Below are 20,815 nucleotides of genomic sequence, written 5' to 3'. Positions count from 1 at the left end.
GTCATGGAAGTGAGTTTGGTGAAATTTATTCTAATTATCCAGTTTATGCTTCTATCTAACTCTGCAATCTCAAGGTTAGCTACTCTTTATTTATTCCATATATGGTGTTTGATATGATGGAAGTTAGTTTTTCAAAAAGTGTTTTTTTTTTGGAAACTTATCTTATGGTATACCGAATTATCCGATCGACAGCTTATTCCAACACCAACGTTTAATTGGAAAGACAACTTTGAGGAATTATAACATTGAATCACTTATATGATTTTCCTTTCTAGATGTTTGGTTTTGGAGAAGTTAATAAGCTGCAACAGCTGATATTAAAACCACTACAACAACTAAGTTAATCTATTGTGAGTTCTTTTTTCTTGAAAGTTCAGTGTTTGATATCTATTTTCAACTACTGATTTTTGAATTATCAAAATCGAATTTTGAAAATATCAAATCGAACACCGAATGCCCACCTGATTGTTTGAGATTTAAGAAAGATGTAACTTCAGTTTCTTTTCTTCTTCTTTGTAATTCCATGTTCTGGTAATAAAAAATTTTGTTTACCAAAAAAATAACTCATATCTAATGTGTAAGGAATTATAAGAAAAAAAGAAGTCATTTGTCATGTTTTTTTACTTTTAAATGGAAAGTGTTTTATAAATATATTTTTTTATGTTGTCATTATATGTCCCCACATTAAATCTCCCCCTACCTCCCCCCGGCAAAAAATAAAAGAAATTTAATAGAATAAGGGTCAAATTGTCCCATTTGAATTGTTTAAGGGCAAAATTGACCAATTTTTCCTTGTTTGGAGTCCTATTTTAAGCTATTTGGCTAGATGAAAGATATTTTTGAGCCACAAAATGTAATGACGAGGGGTATTTTTTAGCCAAAAACGTATCAGATAGTAAAGTTAACATGTTTCGTATAGTTTAGGGGTACATTTAATCCTTTTTTTCGATTAATATAAATTTAATTATAAATAATTAGTAATTGAAAATTTTCATAAAAATACAGTTATCTAATTTACATTGCGAAAATATAGCACAAGAACTTACATTAAAAATCTTTAGCCCAAAACACAATTTGATATAAAATAATATACATCTAGCATACAACAACATACAATTTTTTCATATTTCCTTTTTACAAAAATATTTAAAAACTTGATATACAATATTATATATTATTATAGGAAAGTAGAAATTATAAGAAGTATGAATTTTATACACTACTCCCTCTTTCCATATTAACAATAATTTCGGGAGCTTTTTTCATTATACAAAATAATTAAATTGTTCAAAGTTCAATATGGATGTTTGAATTATTTTTTTCATATTTTCCCTTTCCTTAAATGAAGTTTGATACTTTTTCGGAGATAAATTGCACTATTTACAAAGTTATATTTGTGATTTCACAAAGAATAATAGTGAAAAATATGATTTAAATTATGTCCTTAAATGTTTTCTTAATAAGTGTGCATTACCTCACAAATTCAGTTAATATAGAATAAAAGGAGTATTATACAAATGAAATTTCGTCAATCTTCACCAGTTGATACCTCTCAAATGGCAAGATTGAGTCTTTTGAAAATTTATGGTGAGATAGATCTAGTGATGGCCTATCATTCACAATATATGAGATATCATGAATCACAATAGAATTTGATTGAAAAATATTTTGAAAATGGCTAACACTTTGCTTTTGGAATTTTGCTACAGTAATTGCATCTGTAATTTAAGCTTTTTCGAAGTTGTAAATGAAATTTTGATACATACATTGAATCATCTCATCAAAATCTACCATTTGGCTCTGATTTTGAATTTTTCAGAGGTCAAGAGGGGGTTGTGTATCCATAACAGCCCTCTAGAGCCCTTAAGTTTTTTATTTGGGCCAATTTATGTAAAGCATTGAAAAATTTGACTTAATTAAATAGTTATTTAGAATGTACTAAAAGGTAATTATATCATTAATAGGTATTATATTATATAAAAGTTGTGTATAAAAAATATTGATTTAGTTCACTTACATTTTTGAAAAAAATCAAATCAAATCAAATATTTGTATTTTTAATAATTAAAACCAAATGAAATCATTAAACTAAAATATCAAATTACGATTTGATTCGATTTTCGATTATTCGAGAGAAAAGAATAAGAGAAAATGAAAAAAAGGAGGATACATACGTATTTATTGGAGAAGTGCTAAGGACAAAACTGGAAATTAAAAACTTCTCATATTATAGTTATCCGCACCCAAACAAACCCTCCTTCTGTCGTTCAATTTTTTTTTTCCTCTTCTCTGCGGCTAAGGGTTTAGCTCAGTCTTCTCCTCACAAGGTTAGCTTCTCTATGCTTCCCCCCACCCCTCACCAACCACCCCACCCCTTATCTCCCTAATGGGTGTCCAATTTTATGCTTTTCGTGGTTTTTTTCTCTTTGTTTGTACATGTCTGATGAATTCTGTGTGTTAGTGTATACTTTTTTGTTTGGATAATAGTATAGAATGTTATGTTTGTGTTTGAAATGTTGATGGGGTTTGGATGAATTGATGTTATTGATTGGATTTGGTTTATGTTTCCTGGATCTTAATCTGTTGAAAAAAGAAAAAAAGTTGCTAGCTTTATGGTGGAACTTTGACTGTGTACTGCTGTTAACTCTAACATTCATGTATGCTTGTGTGTTAAGCTTCTTATATAGAGACATTTATTTTTTTTAGCTTGTGAATTTTCTGGATGTGGTTTAGTGTAGATTTATGGTCATGGAGGTTGTTACAGATATATTGTGCCTATAAAATGGAATGCAATAATCAGGCCAGTTTCTTGTTGCTTGTTGATTGAGAAATGTTGACGTTTGGTGTTTTTTCTGGGACAGATGAATGTAGAAAAGTTGCAAAAGATGGCTGGTTCGGTTAGAACCGGTGGAAAGGGTACCATGAGAAGGTCTGTTTAGTTTTCTGTAGCTTCTGGGACTGTCGTGACATGGAAATAGTTTGTGTTAATGCATTGAGAAAGAATGTGTGTTTGTTGCTAACTTAAAGAGCCTGTTTGGCCATGGTAGTCATTCACTTTTTTTGGGAAAGAGTTGTTCACTTTATTTCAAAAAATCAGTGTTTGGTTATAAAATTTCCAATCCTAACTTGTAGTTTGATTCCAAGTTTGAAAAGTGCTCCAAACCTGTTTTCCAACTCCATCTTCATAAATTCCAAATAAAGTCCTTTATTCTCTCCTTTGCAAAGAGTATAACCAAACAAAACTCCATCTTCAACTCCAATTTCATATATTACGAATAAAATGAAAAATATTTGGAATCTAATGGCCAAACGCCTACTTAAGTTTGTAATGACTAACAAGTGTTTGTGCAAGGGTCAAAACTTGAGTGAGGAATGGAGAGAAAGGGGACACGGGAAGTGTATTGATAAGGGGTATCTTATTTTTCTCATTCATGTTTGCTGAATGAGTGCTTCTGCAGAAAGAAGAAGGCCGTACACAAGACAACTACAACCGATGACAAAAGACTACAGAGTACCTTGAAAAGAATAGGTGTCAATGCCATTCCTGCTATTGAAGAAGTCAACATTTTCAAGGAGGATGTTGTTATCCAATTCATTAACCCCAAAGGTATAAATATAATCTATATTTCACATAGTTTAGTCATCAGTCGCTTTATTGCCATTCTAATAACCTTTCGGATTTCTGTTCAGTTCAAGCATCAATTGCTGCAAACACATGGGTTGTTAGTGGTACCCCCCAGACAAAGAGTACGTGTTCTACTCTTTACTCATGCCTTGCTCCTTTTTAGTGCAACCTCAACATAAACTTTATAAGTTATAACTATGTCACAAACAAATTAGACTTTTGAGACTAGCATTCTTTCTGTTGGGTCTCCAATGCCATGAGTCCTTGATTGTTAGCTGATTTGAGCTTCCTTACGGTTTTAACTCCTTTCGATTATGTCTTGGGCATGCGAATAAGAATTTCTAAGCTTAATATTTCTCTCCTCTTGCAGAATTGCAGGATATTCTTCCTCAAATTATTCACCAGCTGGGTATGTGTCATTTTTTAGGCCTACACTTGAGTCGTGAGAAAGCTTGAACAATTAAGTATATGTTTTGACTGTTGAAAATTGCAATTTTCAGGCCCTGATAATTTGGAGAATTTGAAGAAGTTGGCTGAGCAGTTCCAGAAGCAGGCACCACCTGGTGCTGCAGATGCGGCTGCAGGTGCTGTTGCCGCACAGGAAGATGATGATGATGTACCAGAACTTGTGGCTGGTGAAACTTTTGAAGCTGCCGCTGAGGGACACACTTCCTGAAGTTTTTGTTGAATTCCCTTATTTTCCAATGTTCTGATATCAGATTTTACCTCTTAGCTTTTGAGTGTTCTATTTCATGTCTATTGTAACACATCTCAAAAGAATTCTTAAATGCTTTTAATAGTAAGCTGCTTTACCCTTCAAAGCATAATCTTCTATTTTAGCATGCCTATTCTTCTCTGGCATAGTATTTGTTATTCTATACAAGCTACTCTTTATAGTAAGAACATGTGATTTACATAGATCTCCTTTTGACACACATGGGGAAGAACTTTCTGCTTTTTGTTCATGTCCTTACCTTTTGTGTATAATGGGGGCTTATAGCAGGTTGTGTAATTGAGGTTGAGCAGTCAATATGGTTGCCATGAGGTAACAATTCTCTATTAATTATAGGGGCCAAGGCTAATGCTATTTGAGCTTTAGCAACTAACAGGCTAAGCAGTAACAGTTCTGAGATTGCTTTGTAGGGGGCTCTCAACCAGTGACTAATTCCTTTTGTTTTCCACCGGTGTTTGGTATTTGCTTTGGCCTTTGGGCTCGATTGATTTCTATTTGCACCAGGAAAAACTCAGAAGACTTTTGATCAAGAATGGTGGTGGTTACTACTTCCCTATCACAGCCTTGAGTATTACACAAGTTGCAAGGTAAGTGTTTTTCCAGTTAATAGAGCAAGGCTTGGAAGGTAATTAAAAAGTACGTTACAACCCATTTGTTCAACGTTTAGTACAACATCAAACAAGTATAAGCAATATGGCTTATGATGATTGACAAGATTATCAATTTGTATCATTTAGCAGATGAAAAGTATTTGTGCTAAGTTACAACTGCCACAGTAGAAAACATGTTATGTTGCAATAACTTACTTGCATCCAACAGGCTTAGTCACATAACATTCAAAATTTTTGAATACTGCAAGATACTCATGTAGCCACATTTTGAGTTTGTGCCAATTAACATAACTGAAACTAATCTATTATACAAGGTTACAATCTTGTACATTCTATTTGGTTACAAGTCCTTACAAAAAGATTGAAAACTATACATGTTTGATGTTACCATACTTCTAAACGTAAATACATCTCTTGGGTTGGAAATAAATTGTATCATGTCTAAACTTGTCATATACAAAATCATTGCAGAACTCAGATCCACATTGAAGTAAGAGTGTCTAGTACTCTTCTTTTCATTACTTCCCTCTCTGTCCCAATTTTATATTTGATGCATCATGTCTCTTATTACTCAAAACAACATTGATGTATTAACTCAAGACTTTTTTCCTTTCTCATTTTTGGTTTTGCCTTATTTCAAATTTACAAACTTATTGTATTTTTAAGCATCAACATCATTCTCATTAATTAAGAATAAAAGAATTAACTATTACCAATGTCATTGTTGAGTGGCTCTAAATGCCAAAAAAAATAAAAAATGACGTGAATCAAGGTGAGATTATATGTACTGTTTTCCTAGGTAATTAAGGAGGAAAAAGTGCAAGAAAATCATATCACCAAAAAATTCATTGACTAACACACGAAAATTAAGAAAATTGCCCAATCATGTTGATTGGCTGCTAAATGCTAAAAAAAAGACGTGAATCATGGCGATACTATACATACTATTTTTCCAGGTCATATCGGAGGGTCCTGTAAAGGTTTTTTTTAGAGAAAGTGTTCGAAAACTAGTTCACCAAAAAAATCATTGACAAAAACATACAAAAAACCGAAAAAATTATTTAATTCCTGTGGAATGACTCCTAAATGCTAAAAAAATAGTATGGATCAAGATGATGCTATACGTACTGTTTTCCTAAGTCATTATGGAGGGTCCTGCAAAAATTTTGTAAAAAAAAGTGTCTGAAAGCCAGTTCACCAAGAAATTCATCGACTAACACACACGAAAAATTGAGAAAATTGTCTAATTCCTGTTAAGTGACCCCTAAATGCTAAAAAATGGTGTGGATCATGGTGAGGCTATACGCACTGTTCCCCCTGGTCATTATAGAGGGGTTTGTATAGGTTTGGAAAAAAAGTGTCTGAAGCCAGTTCACTAAAAAATCTATTGACTACACACACCAAAAATTTAGAAAATAGTCAATTCATATTGAGTGACCCCTAAATGCTAAAAAAAATGGTGTGGATCATGGCGAGGCTATACGTACTGTTTTCCTAGGTTATTACTAAGGGTTTTGTAAAGATTTAGAAAAAAAGTGCCTGAAAGCCAATTCATCAAAAGATTCATTGATTTACAAATACGAAAAACTGAGTAAATGGCCAAATTCCTGCTGAGTGTTTCTTAAATACTAAAAAAATGGCGTTGATCATGGCGAGGCTATACATATTGTTCCTCAGGTTATTATAGAGGGTCCTATTAAGGTTTTGGGGAAAAAAAGTGCCTGAAAATCAGTTCACCAAAAAATTTATTGACTAACACAAACAAAAAACTTAGAAAATTGTCTACTTCTTATTGAGTGTTCCCTAAATGTTAAAAAAATAGCGTGGATCCTAAAGATGATTTAAGTACAGTTCTCTGTGTCATTACAGTGGGTCTTGTAAATGTTTTGGTAAAAACATGCTAGAAAGCCAGTTCACCAAAATATTCATTGCTAACGCAAACGAAAAATTGAGAAAAATCACCTAATTCCACTTGTACGACCCCTAAATGCTATGAATGCACCGTGGATTGTGCCGAAGCTACACGTACTTCTCCCTTGGATACTTGCGGAGGTTCCAATAAAGATTTTCGAAAAAAATTGACCGCAAGTCAGTTCACCAAAATATTCATGGGCTAACACACATGAAAAATGAGAAAATTATCTAGTTCCGCTTTTGCAGCCCCTAAATGCAATGAATGTGTTGTGGATCGTGCAGAAGCAACACGTATTGATCCTTTGGATACTTATGGAGGGTCCCATAAAGATTTCGGAAAGAAATTGATCGAAAGTCAATTCATCAAAATATTCATGGCTAACCCCTGAAAAATGAGAAAATCGCATAATACCGTTTGTGCTGACCCTAAATGCTATAAATGCATCATGAATCGTGCTGATGCTACACGTACTTTTCCTCCAGGTACTTGTGGAGGGTCCAATAAAGGTTTTAGATAAAAATTGACCAAAAGCTAGTTCACCAAAATATTCATTGGCTAACACACGTGAAAAATAAGAAAATTGCATAATTCTGCTTGTTAGGTCCCTAAATGCTATGAATACACCGTGGATAGTACCGATGCTACACGAACTTCTCCCCCGAGTACTTACGAAAGGTCGCATAAAGGTTTCAAAAAAATTAATCGGAGGCCAATTCACCAAAAATTTAATGGGTTAATAAACACGAAAAATTAAAAAAAATTATCTAATTCCACTTATGTGGGTGGATTGCGCTGATGCTATACATACTGATCCATCAAAAACATACTGAAGGTCCTATAAAGGTTTTGAAAAAAGAATTAATTCGAAGTTGGTTCACCAAAATATTAATGGCTAACACACACGAAAAATGAAAAAATCATCTAATTTTGCTTGAGCGGCTCTTAAATGCTATGAATGTGTCATGGATCGTGCCGATGTTATATGTACTTCTCTCCAGATTACTTACAGGGGTTCCATAATGGTTTTGGAAAAAAAATTGACTGGAAGTCAGTTCACCAAAATATTCATGGGCTAACACACGAAAAATAAGAAAATCGCACCCTTAAATGCTATGAATACGTCGTGGATCTTGCCGAGGCAACATGTACTTATCCCCCGAATACTTACAGAGGGTCTCATAAAGGTTTCGAAAAGAAATTGACCGAAAGTATGTTCATTAAAATATATATGGGCTAACACACAAAAAAAATTAGAAAATCATCTAATTCACCTTGTGCGGCCCCTAAATGTTATTAATATGTTATGTCCCATGCTGAGACAACAACACTGATCTCTTGGGTACTTATAGAGGGTCCAATAAAAAAAAATTAAAAAAATTTGACCAAAAACCAGTTCACTAAAATATGCATGGGCTAACACACACAAAAAATGCAAAATTGACAATTCTCTTGTGCGGCCTCTGAATGCTATGAAGGTGTCGTGGATCATATCAAGGCTATATGTACTGCTCCTTCGAGTACTCACGGAGGGTCCACTAAAGTTTTAGAAAAAAATTGACCGAAAGCAGTTCAACAAAATATACATGGACTAACACACACACAAAAATGAGAAAATTATCTAATTCCGCTTGTGCGACCCCTAAATGATTGAATGTGTCAAGGCTATACGTACTAATCCCCCGGTACTTATGGATGGTCCCATAAAAGTTTCAAAAAAAAATTGATCGAAAATCAGTTCACTAAAATATCCATGGGCTAACGCACAAAAAATGAGAAAATCATTTATTTCTCTTGTGCGACCCCTAAATGCTATGAATGTTTCCTGGATTGCGCCGAGGCTATACGTACTGATCCCCCGGTTACTTACGGAGGGTCACATAATGGTTTCAAAAAAAAATTAACCGAAAGTCAATTCACCAAAATATTCATAGTTGAACACACATGAAAAATGAGAAAATCGCCTAATTCTTCTTGTGCTGCTCCTAAATGTTATGAATACACCGTGGATCATGGAGATGCTACACGTACTTCTCCCCGAGTACTTAAGGGTCCAATAAATGTTTTGAAGAAAATTGATCAGAAGCCAATTCACCAAAATATTCATGAGTTAACACACATGAAAAATGAGAAAATCGCCTAATCCGTTTGTTCGATCCCTAAATGCTATGAATACATCGTGGAATATGCCAAGACTACACATACTTCTCTTCGGTTACTTAAGGAGGGTCTCATAATTGTTTCAAAAAAAATTAACCGAAAGTCATATTGCCAAAATATTCATGGGCTAACACACACAAAAAATGATAAAATCGCTGAATTTCGTTTGTTTGGCCCCTAAATGCTATGAATACGATATGGGTCATGACGAGGTTACACGTACTTCTCCTCCAAGTACCTACAGAGGATTCCATAAAGGTTTCAGAAAAAATTTGACCGCAAGTCAGTTCACCAAAATATTCATGGGCTAACACATACGAAAAATGATAAAATGGACTAATTCATTTTGTGCGGCCCCTAAATATTATGAATACATTGTGGATCGTGCTGAGACTACACATATGCTCCCCGCTTGCTTGCGAAGGGTCCCATAAAGGTTTCAAAAAAAAATTGACCGGAAACCAATTCAACAAAATAATCATGGGCTAACACAAAGGAAAAAATAAGAGAAAATCGCATAATTCTGCTTGAGTGACCTCTAAACGCTATAAATATATCGTGTATCGTGCAGAGCCTACACGTACCTCTCCCCGGATACTTATGGAGGGTCTCATTAAGGTTTTGCAAAAAAAATTGATCGAAAGTCATACCACCCAAAAATCATGGGCTAACACACATGAAAACAAATGAGAAAATCGCTTAATTCTGCTTGAGTGACCCCTAAATGCTATGGATATGTCGTGCACCAATTCGAGGCTATACATATTGCAACCCCGGTTACTTATGAAGGGTGTCATAAAGATTTCGCAAAAAAATTAACCAAAGTCATATCACTAAAAAATTCATGGGCTAACACACAAAAAAAAATGAGAAAATTGTGACGAGGCTACACATACTTCTCCCCGAGTACTTATAAATGGTCCCATAAAAGTTGTAAAAATATTGAGCGAAAGTCGTATCACCAAAACATTCATAGCTAAAACTAATGAAAAAAAATGAGAAAATGGCTAAATTCTGCTTGAGTGGCCCCTAAATGTTATAAACATGTCGTTGATCATGACAAAGCTGCATGTACTGATCCCTTGGATACTTACAGAGGGTTCCATAAGCTTTCGCACATAAATTGACCCAAAGTTATTACCAAAAAATTTATAGGCTAGCACACATGAAAAAAAATGAGAAAATCATTTAATTCTTCTTGAGTGGACCCTAAATGCTATAAATATTCCATGGATCGTGCCAAGACTACACTTAGTGCTCCACCTGATACTTACGAAGGGTCCCCTAAAAGTTTCACAGAAAAATTGATCGAAATTCATATCACCAAAAAAATCATGGGCTAACACATAAGGAAAAAATGAAAAAACCGCTTGAGCTAAAAGTTTTAAGGAATAAATTATATATCATTTGTGCGTATTAATTTGGTACAAGTGAAGTTACTATAAAATGTTTTCCTTGAAATATATTTCCTTCAAAAGTTATGAGAAGAATTATTTTTCTTACAACTATCGTAGTTTTGATTTTATATATCACTTTAGACAACAACTATTTAAACATAATTATCAATATTTAGTACTCAAAATTATCAAAACACTATTTAATTTATTAATATTACTATCAATTCTTAAGTTATATCTTGTCTAAAGAAAGTTACCGTTCACCAATTATCAAACATCAAACTTTATGTTTTTGAAGCATCTCCTTCCTTTGTTGCAAATGCTTTTGAGAGAGATGTTGATGGAACTGTTTCATATAGATCAATTCCTTTTTGTCTGAATGAATCTTAATTAAAAATAAAATTCTTCCGTTTATAAGAGATCAAAAAAAGTATCAAAAGCATTTTTTAATGACTTTCATAGTAAATACACTCAACACAAAATTAATTACTATGACCAAGGCACCCTATTTTTTTCGTAAATATCACAATTACATATCTCCATGTGAATAGCAATATATCAAAATAAATTCTTGTTATCTTTTAAAACAAAAAAATATATAATTCAAAGTCAATGGTTGGATCATGCAAATTACAAATATTTTTTCTTGTCCCAAAAAATATATTATTCGATCTATTTTCAAATAGAGATCATGATATATATCTTAACTTGGAGATTCATTTCAGATGCTAAAATGGATAAATAATAAGAAAAATCTATCTTTAGTACCTAAATATTTGGGTTCACTTTTGGCTGTGTTAACTAAACTAACACCCACCACTTAAATCATCAATATGCATGAGAAACCACCATCAGTGCATGCAGCATTACAAATTCTTTACACTATCAGTGGAATTTAACTTGTATATGGCATTTTGACAAAATTCAACAATCATACCGTCTCCAATAACACAGGTCAAAAGCAAAAGTTAGTTTCAAATCGAACCAATCCTCAACTAAAACTTTGAAATCTCAACGTTACACTTTTTTACAGCGTATTGTCACGGACTTAAACTTCGGGTCATAACAGTATGCACTAGTTTAAAAACATGTTATCCAAGAAATGAATACATCCAAGCTAATACAAGATTTGGGGTCTGAAATTTTCAACCGGGTGCAGGAGGTGGAGGGGGTGGCTGCATAGACATATGGGGCATAGCATGGGGACCACCATTAAAGTACTGAGGTGGTGGTGGTGGACGCCAAACATTACCACCCATGGCAGCTGGTGGTGGAGGGGGCCTATTTAGAGGTGGAGCTATCTGTGGGGGAGGTGGAGGTGGCATTCCTCTGAATTGCATTTGCTGCTGCGGAATGCCAGCTGCACCTGGTTGCATGGGCTGTCCCTGCCAAGCTTGTGGTGGAGGCATCTGCATTGGTGGGTAGACATTAGGCTGCATAGGTGGTGGCCGGATTGCTGGATTAGGAGCTGGAGGCATAGGACCATTTGCAAAAGGCCGTGGGGGAATGGGGGCACCAACCGCACCATTGGCTTGTGGAGCACCGGGAAGTGTTGGGGGTCCACTTGCAAACATGGTGTGAGGCCTGTTTTTCTGGGTACCGGGATTACTAGAAGCTAAAACCCTCTCTGCATATTATCCACAACAAATCAGAATTGCCCCAAAGTGTGAAGGCAAAGTAATGATTACACAATTCAAAAAGAAAATAAAGTTCCTAAAATTCAAAACAAAGAGAAAATGCATAATAGCAACTCGTGCATGTAATAAACCAGCTCACTCATTGCCCTTGTTACCCACTTCGAAGAATTTCAAAGTACTAGCTGTGTCTTCTACAGACATTTGGTTCCAAATCACTACTTTAAATTCAACTGACATATTCAAATTGTGATCAGAAGCATAACAGAGTTCAACAATCTTGATTAAAGATAAGTATCCACATCCTAGAATTCTCAACTTCATTTTTCTTAAACATAAATTCTTACCAGCAGGGGTGCCATGGCGTTCCCCTTTTGTATCTTTCTTGTAGGCATAGGACACTGTAATTTGGCGGTTGCAAAGATATTGGCCATTCATTGCCTGCAGAAACGCCAAGTTGGAAGTCAAGTCTAGATTCATCAGCTAGAAAGCATCTGGCATGGACCGGATTTGAAACCTCATTAAAAATCCAGAGAGTTCTCCAAACATGTAAACTAATAAATGTCAGATGAAGATGCAAAATTTGAACTCAAGTACACCACATGGGAGGAGTTGTATCTTTACTAATAGCAGGGCCTTCATATTTAACAGGATTTCAAGAAGCTGGTTTAGCGGTGCCAATTAGATTTACAACTTAGGCACTGGAATAATAAACAGTTCAAGTCATCAGATTGACCACTTAAATGTGTCTGCACTTGGAAGATGCATCCTGCACATCACTATTACTTATAAGTGATATTTTATTGCTATCAGCCGGTCACAGCACCCAGAGTGAGCCTCATAAGTTTGCACAATTTGAATCCCGATCCTTCAAAAATGTAGGGAATCTAGGAAGTCTATCAGTTACTCACACTCATATACAGCCAGATACTTGCACCACAAAAACAAATTCTGCAAAAAATTGAACTTCACAAAAGGAACAGATAATTCTGTCTTCAAAACACCTATGATTTCTAACCAAACTGTCCAAAATATGCATACCAGAATGATTCTCCATAGATGCTTTTGCTGCTTCCCAATGTTCAGTCCCTGTCAGGAATTGATTGCAGATCCTATGTTCTATGCTAAGTTGCGGGGACTCTTCACTTCCCATGTTGCACCCGTGTCGGCTTCTCCAAAAATACACTATTTTTGGAGAATCCGACACGCACCCTTTGACATTCTTGAAAGTCTGAGCAGCATAGATTCTGTGGCATTACTCATATTGCATCCAGCACACTATCGCTTCCAACTTTTTCATTTTTGTTTCCACCACAACCATCAGAAACAAGACCTTGCTAAGCCCACAACTGATATTTAAACTCAAGACTGCCCAATATAGATGAGAAAACTCTATTTTTAGTTATTGTCCCTTAAATGCAAGGTCAGGCTATAATCCTAGGACCTTTAACGCAGAGATACAAACTCTGAGGCAAAGGAGAGGGGCTGAAGGAAAGGAAAAAGGAAAGACGTAGAGAATAAAGGAATTTTAGCACTTGATCCAAGAATAATGCACTCCCCCATTTCAATTTGTTTGTGTTACTTTCCTTTTAGTATGTTCCCAAAAGAATGTCAATTTCTATATTTAGTAAAATTTCACACCCGACATCCTACATGGAATATTTAAGATTTTGACACATTACACAAATCATTAGTTTAAGACCGCAAGATTTAAAAGGCTTCTTTATTTTCTTAAACTCTGTGCCGAGTCAAACCAAGACACAAATAAACGGAAGAAGTATTATATATGCAAGGTAAAACTATAGTTATCTTGTCCCGAGGACACTACTATTATCCTAAGACCATAAAGCACATATCCGAACAACGGGTATAACTTTTATTATATCTGATTCTTAAATTACACATACTCGAGCCGAGAGTCCTCCGGAAAGTCTCCTTACCTCCACGAGGTAGGGGTATAATATGCGTACACTCTACCCTCCCCAGACCCCACTTGTGGGATTCCACTGGGTTTGTTGTTGTTGTTATTCTTGTTCTTGTTGATTGTTAAATTACACAATTTTTAAAGAATCCCAAACTTCCATCTCCTATGCCAAGTCAGACACGGATACTTTGCTGCAAAACGCTTCCGAATCCAACCCTTTTATATCAACTTGGAGATAATCTCAAATCATATAGAACAATCGATTGTAGCAACTAGTTAGACATTTGACTATTTTAGTCTAGTGGTTAACCATTTGACTTGTCTTTCAGACATTGGAAAAAAAAGTGTCAACGTTGTGATTGTATTAAACCAGATAAAACAATAGTACAAACCAAACAGGAAAATACTCCATTTCTAACACAGCATAACCTCCATACATGCAAATAGCTTATCCTCTCAAATCTGATTAAAAATATATCTTAATTATAATCCAGACTTTAAAAGAAGACAGATCTCCACACACAACACAGGCTCCAAGTCAAACAATAGCTAGTACTTTGATTTGAGCTTTTTTGGACTTGTAAATCGCAACATATCATGTATCTGTACTAGTTATGGTTAGTAAGCAAAAAGATAAAAGGACAGTTTACCTCAATTGCTGCATCAGAGGCGTCAAATGAATCATAACTAATGAAACCAAAACCACGGGAGTTCCCTGTCTCAGGGTCTCTCATTATCTGGAAGAAAAGATAATACATCAGAATATAACAATGAAGATCACCTATAAATGACAAGTAAACTATGTGGTCCTAGTAAAATGGCATTGTAACTTATTTAAAAAAAAAAACAATAGATGCATAATTTGTAAGGTTTATTGTCTAGCATGCTAACATGGTCTTTTTGTAAGGTTTTCTACTTATTTTGGGTATACTTCTTGTAATTTATTACTTCACCAAAAAAAAAAAATATGTTAAATGAATCACTGGCTCACTTTCCCCCTCACACACACATTTCCAGTATCCATACAGATTCATTTAACAGAACAACATACCCAGTGTAGTCCCAACATAGAGATTCATTTAATCATGTCAAAACTTCAACAAGTGCAGAGTTACTTAGTCTGTCGGCTGGTCAGATCTGTCGTTATTGTGGGGAAGAAGACACAAGCAATGAACCAATCAACTACACCTAAGTCCTAAATTAGTTGGGTTTGGAAAAATGAATTCTCATACAAAAAAGATAAAGAGTTGAGATGGTGAGGGAGGAGAAAATGAGCTGCCAGCCATTCAGGAGAAGGATGAAGTTTTTTCCTGATTTTGCCGAGCATTCGGGGAAGTTTGAGGAGCAAGAAGAAATATTGGGAATGAGCTAGAGACGGAGAAAAAGACTCGATCTTGATGGCTTCAAAATGGCCATTATTTCACCAATGCTAGAACACGGTGAAGTATTTAGAAGTTTCAATCCCTATTTGATTATATAAATAGGTCAAATGGGAAACAACAATAAGATATTTATTAAGGTGCTTTTGACCAGACTAATAAGGTCGTTGTGGCAAGGCTCAAAACACTTTATGGAAAGGACACAAATATTAGATGCATATTCATCATATTAATACCAGAAGCATTTAGTAATATGCTGGACAACAAAGTAATGAGGGGATGTCTGAAGCGATGCAGATGGTAAGGCAAGGTGGTGTAAAAGTGAACCACCTACAGTTTTTTGATGATTCTCTAGTGTTACCTTTTTTTTTTGTGATTCAAAAGATCTATATAACTTATTAAATGAACCAAAAAAAGGCTCAATATTCAACTAAATCAGAGTCTACAAGCCGTTAGGTCAATATCTCTACGCTAAGTAAGGAGGACAATCATTAATAACTTTGCAAACATCAAGGGACCATATTTTTTGTCCCTCCCCCACCCCCAGGAAAAGAAAGGAAAGGACAATAGGGGATCTGGAGGAATTTACTTCAAGAGGAGTAGATGTTTGTTAGAGGATGAACTAATACAATACACACTAGCAGATTGATAGAATTTCATAACATAATCTGAAGCATGGGTAAAAAATAGGCGAGAATTAATCAGCAGAATGAACAAACCCTTTTTTTCTTTACTAAGTTGGAAGTTTAGACACGCATCTTGAAAAGCAGCAAAATGAAGAATCATGAGTCATATGAAAGTAGAAGGGAAATGACTTAAACCTTTGGATTTGAAACAACAACTCCAAAAGCACTAAAAGTGTCGTATAGAAGCTTCTCATCTACATCCTGCATATCAAACCAAAATGGATTTATAAGTTAACAAAAGTGCTAGCATGAACAAGGTGATAATATTCAGATGATGTCATACACCTAAATAAAAGTAGTTATCCAATGTCCACATCCAGACACATTTGAATGAGAATAGTATAAGAGTTTGTAAATCTTTCTCAAAAAGTAAAAGAGTTTGTAAAATACTATCAAAGATATCTATTGCTTACAGGATCAAGGTTCCCAACAAACAAATTGGCACCAACATCAACACTCTTTTTATCTTGTGATGCCTGTACCAGGATAAATTATTAGATTAAATAAAATGTGAAATATGTGGGGAAAATCACTATGGAGAGGGAGATGCATCATTGGCATAGCATTACCTTATTCACTCGTATTGGTTTCCCATAAAGTTTAATCATATTCAGTACTTTTATTGCCTGCATCGGTAATGCTTTAGAGAGTGGGAGTAAGAACATCAAAAACTAAATCCATCCGCAAAAAAATATAACAGATAACAAGACTTCAGCAAGTAAAAATAGTGTAACAAGAAAAACAACCAACACTTACATAGTCAGCATCTTCTTCACTTCGGAATTCCACAAAACCATATCCTTGATGAGCATTAGTAACTCTGTCCTTGGGGACATAAACATTGACTGCAGCACATATTGAATTATATAGTGAACAAGTGAGATTTAAAAGAATCTAAATTACCCAAAAATTTAAGAAAGGCTAAGAGGATGCTGATGAAAATTTTATAAACAAAGAGGATGTTAAAGGGGCCAGTCATTCAGTAAAAAATTTAGACATACCTACTGGACCTGCTTGAACAAACAACTCCCATAACAACTCCTCAGTAATCTACCAATCAAAACACAAAAAAACTTCATTAACCTGAACCAAGAAAAAAAATTCTCAATTTTCTGAGTCATTTAAACCCTGAAAGCAACAAAAAATAGAAAAAAAACAAAAGGAGAAAATCAGGGAGGAGCCAGTGGAAGGGGACACCAGCATCAAATATAGAGTGTTGCCTGCAAAGGAAAAAAAAAACAGCGAGCAAACTGTAGAGTAGTAATGATAGACGATGAGGCAAAATTTTTAAAGCCACTAATATCCAATATCTTCATAAACACGTTGAGACACATGCACATAGACACACAGGAGTAAAGCCGTTAACCCTCACCAAACAGCAGAGCAGACACATAACTGCATATATGCTATGGACATATTAGTAATAACATACATGTCAAACCAAAACTAGAACAAGGAATTCACAAACACTCAGCAAAACAGGCCACATAAAACCATACTAAGACTACGGGGGACAAATTTTGATATTATAGATGCCAGATAACATTGAACTCAAACTTCTTGTTCTATATGAAATGTCAATCACCACAACTGATCCATAACTGGGAAAGTATATCCTTTGGGTATTAAGAATGCAGTTTTCTGCTTTCATTTTCATTTCACAATTCTAAGAGGACTTGAGTTGGAGAACAACTCTAGTTTTGCTAAGAAGAACTAGGAATAAGGCAGAGGAAAATATCCATTACCAGATTGTGATTAGGACATAGTGTTAGGTATAGACTTTAGCATAAAATGTAGTGTTGCTATACAATCATATTCATAAATAAAAATTAATCATCTAAGTATTGACATATGAAATAGCAACTTTTGAAAAGGCCTCATAAATGATGTTAAAATGGTTGAAATTGCAATTTCTTTTATTATAAGGATAGCGACCAGTTCAGCTTGCGCACACCTCAATTATTAAAAAGAGGTGGTTGCACGTTGTCTATGAGGATCTAATCAAGAGATAATTAACCAATTTCTATCCAATTACGCTCACTCTTTTCTCATACATTGAGATTTATGATATTGGAACACGAAATTACCTAATGTATCAGTATAAAAGGAAAGAGAAGAAGCAACTAATGCAGTCAAATTTGAGCAACTTGAAATGTTACCAGTTTCAAAAACCCTAGGAGGAGGATTAGAAGGAAGGAGAGATACCTGAGGGTCTAGGTTTCCGACGTAGGCGGTGGCATCTTGGTTGCGCTCCGCCGAGTGTTGACCGAGAAGGTTTGCTCCGACACCCGGAGCGATACGAGTCGTCATATTAGCACCTTGCAGCTACGAAGCAGACCGACTGAAACAAGACCTGCTTTATTATACCATTATTATGTCAAATTAGCCCGGTATGATCTGATATTTTTAATTTTAATTTTATTTTTTTTATTCGGTAATCATATTTTATTTGATTTCGATTTATATATAATTATATAATTAAAAATTTTAATTTTAATTTTTTTTAAAAACGTCTCAATCATAGTAAACTAAAAACTATCTTTCTTAAATAAAAATCCATTTCAATCACGATTGAGTAATTAAAGACGATGAAAAGATTAAACAAAATTACCCAAGTTAAGCATAGTCCTACTATGCTTTCACTGTGAAGTTAAAGATGCTAAGTTTAAACAACATTATCTAAAATAAAGCATAGTCCTTATTTTTAGTTGTTCAATTTGTTATATAAAAAAAATGAAAATTTGAGATTTATTTTCACAATTTATCAGTATGTTTAGCCATAAATAATTTTAAATAGTTCTTCCTAATTATATTTATCGTGATTTTAGGAAGAAATACTATGATCAATGATGATGAAAGTAAGAACTTGAGAGTTATAGTTACAATATTGTTTGCGGGAGTAACTCAACGTGATTAGAGGTCTAAAGCGAAATTTTAGATGCCCTAAAATCTAAACAAATTTCATATTTATTTTATTTGAAATATATTTTTCTAACTTTTTTCTATGCAAAATTACTTAATAATCTTTTATTTTCGAAAATGTGTTTTTGCAATTATTAATTTTAGATAAGATTTTGTCATTTATAATATTGAAAAACATCCTTACACTAAGACAATCATTACAAGAACCGTTAACATAATTCTCTAAACTATAAGTTGAAAAAGTTTAGATAAAAATGATAGGATTAAATGATACAATCTGATTTAATTAAAAAATTGATAACTCGTGTGAAAAACATCCTTCTACTAAGACAATCATTATGAGAATTATTAACGTAATTCTATAAGTAATAAGTTGATAACTTTTAGATAAATATAATGGAGTTAAAACGACACAATCTGATTCAAAAAGTTGATAATTTGATATACCCCACTTCTAAAAAAAAATTTAATTCACTTCGTTCAATATTTTTTGATTATTGACTTCTTTTTTTTTAACATAGTACTACTCTAATTTATCAGATATTTGAGCAAAGAGGGTAACAAAATAATATTCTTGAGCTCATGCCCGACTTGAGCGTTGATGAGCTGAACCTTGACCTCCATTTGTCACTTTGATGTGCTAGGATGTCAAAGCCAAGTCTTGACCATATCCTCAAGTCTGAACATGTCTCAATTTTTTAGTATGGTTGGCTTAGTTTATCTAAAATAGTTTATATAAGTTGTTTTACATAAGTTAATTCAAATAGGCTCAATTTTTCTGGAACTTATTTTAAGCACAAACTGATTTTAAATTGATCAGTCAAACACTCAAAAAAATTAAAAATAGCTTATAAACTGTTTTCAGCAACTTATAAGCAGGGACGGAGCCATTCTCGGGCAAGGGGTGTCAAACGACACCCTTTTATCAGAAAATTTTACATTGTATATATACAATTGGTTGAGAGTCTAAAATGGTTGAATTCTAGAAATTTTGTTAATATAACATATTTCAGGTATTCAAGATCGGCAACAGACACGCATCATGAGGATCACTTTCCATCTAGCATTTGTTAGGCCTTTTTACTTTTGAAGAACTCCAATTTATCTAAAGTATTAATAGTAATTAGTGACTTGTCAATAAATTATATATTGATAGAGCTCTCACAAAAAAGTCCAAAAATTATATACATAAAAAAAAAGGCTATCTACTTTTTAAATAGAAATATTTTAAAATTTTGAATTGTACTACTCAAAGTTTTATTTTAATAAATAATATTTTACAACTAACATCCAAGGTAAGGTGTTACAAACAATGGCTATCATTTTATTAATCTAAATTAATCCTTATTGTTATAAGTACTACTATTATGTAAAGTTAACTGCCTAATGTCTTGTAAGAATACTCAATTCTTGATCTATAGGAATAGTTATTTATGAATTCTGCTATTAGGATTATCAATTCTTTTTTCATAGCAGTACAAAATATCTTATAATATTATGTAATATATGATTTTAAGTCTTTTAAAACTTGTGGTGTTAATATATATGTAATAGCATGCTATTAGAGATATTTTCACTGTCGAAATATTTTCTCCATTTTTTATATATAAAATGGTAATATTCTAGTAAACCACATTTTTGACAAATACAGAACCTAAACATATAATATCCCACTAAACCACATTTTCGACAAATTCGCATAGAAAAACATATGATGTATACCCATCTAATGAATATAAATGTTTGATATCCCTTACAAATTATAGATGATGATCAAGAGCATAAAGAAATGGAACTACAAAATTTGATCTTTCAATTTATATTTATTTACT

The 20,815-nt window shown here is 33.8% G+C and overlaps 2 protein-coding genes across 2 annotated transcripts; one reads left to right on the top strand and one right to left on the bottom strand.

Annotated features, from left to right (window-relative positions):
* The first annotated feature begins 2,219 nt into the window (after positions 1-2,219).
* LOC129882203 (nascent polypeptide-associated complex subunit beta-like) lies at positions 2,220-4,446 on the top strand. The gene is made up of 6 exons (XM_055956397.1): positions 2,220-2,327; positions 2,862-2,929; positions 3,459-3,607; positions 3,691-3,747; positions 3,996-4,034; positions 4,126-4,446. Exons 2-6 carry the CDS (start codon positions 2,862-2,864, stop codon positions 4,299-4,301), a joined length of 489 nt encoding a protein of 162 aa, XP_055812372.1. The 5' UTR covers positions 2,220-2,327; the 3' UTR covers positions 4,302-4,446.
* Positions 4,447-11,406: 6,960 nt separating this feature from the next.
* On the bottom strand, positions 11,407-18,419 carry LOC129882202 (uncharacterized). Its single transcript, XM_055956396.1, has 9 exons — positions 18,267-18,419; positions 17,063-17,111; positions 16,818-16,906; positions 16,631-16,687; positions 16,475-16,537; positions 16,197-16,262; positions 14,647-14,733; positions 12,420-12,513; positions 11,407-12,065 (listed from the first exon to the last, which is right to left on the bottom strand). The coding sequence occupies exons 1-9, from the start codon at positions 18,369-18,371 to the stop codon at positions 11,584-11,586; spliced, it is 1,092 nt and encodes a 363-aa protein (XP_055812371.1). The 5' UTR covers positions 18,372-18,419; the 3' UTR covers positions 11,407-11,583.
* Positions 18,420-20,815: the final 2,396 nt, after the last annotated feature.

The sequence above is a fragment of the Solanum dulcamara genome, chromosome 3 (genome assembly GCF_947179165.1).
Source record: "Solanum dulcamara chromosome 3, daSolDulc1.2, whole genome shotgun sequence".
NCBI classification, from domain to species: domain Eukaryota; kingdom Viridiplantae; phylum Streptophyta; class Magnoliopsida; order Solanales; family Solanaceae; genus Solanum; species Solanum dulcamara.
The sequence above is the reverse complement of the archived record's forward strand: the minus strand, read 5'-3'. Positions and strand labels throughout refer to the sequence as shown.

What these genes read in the sequence shown, in the direction of transcription:
- LOC129882203 (XM_055956397.1), top strand. Translation starts at nt 2,862, where the DNA reads ATGAATGTAGAAAAGTTGCAAAAGATGGCTGGTTCGGTTAGAACCGGT. An exon ending in CCAATTCATTAACCCCAAAG is followed by an intron (nt 3,608 to 3,690) that starts GTATAAATATAA and finishes ATTTCTGTTCAG; the next exon opens with TTCAAGCATCAATTGCTGCA. An exon ending in TGGTACCCCCCAGACAAAGA is followed by an intron (nt 3,748 to 3,995) that starts GTACGTGTTCTA and finishes CTCCTCTTGCAG; the next exon opens with AATTGCAGGATATTCTTCCT.
- LOC129882202 (XM_055956396.1), bottom strand. Translation starts at nt 18,371, where the DNA reads ATGACGACTCGTATCGCTCCGGGTGTCGGAGCAAACCTTCTCGGTCAA. An exon ending in GTGAAGAAGATGCTGACTAT is followed by an intron (nt 16,688 to 16,817) that starts GTAAGTGTTGGT and finishes TTACCGATGCAG; the next exon opens with GCAATAAAAGTACTGAATAT. An exon ending in ACGCCATGGCACCCCTGCTG is followed by an intron (nt 12,066 to 12,419) that starts GTAAGAATTTAT and finishes GATAATATGCAG; the next exon opens with AGAGGGTTTTAGCTTCTAGT.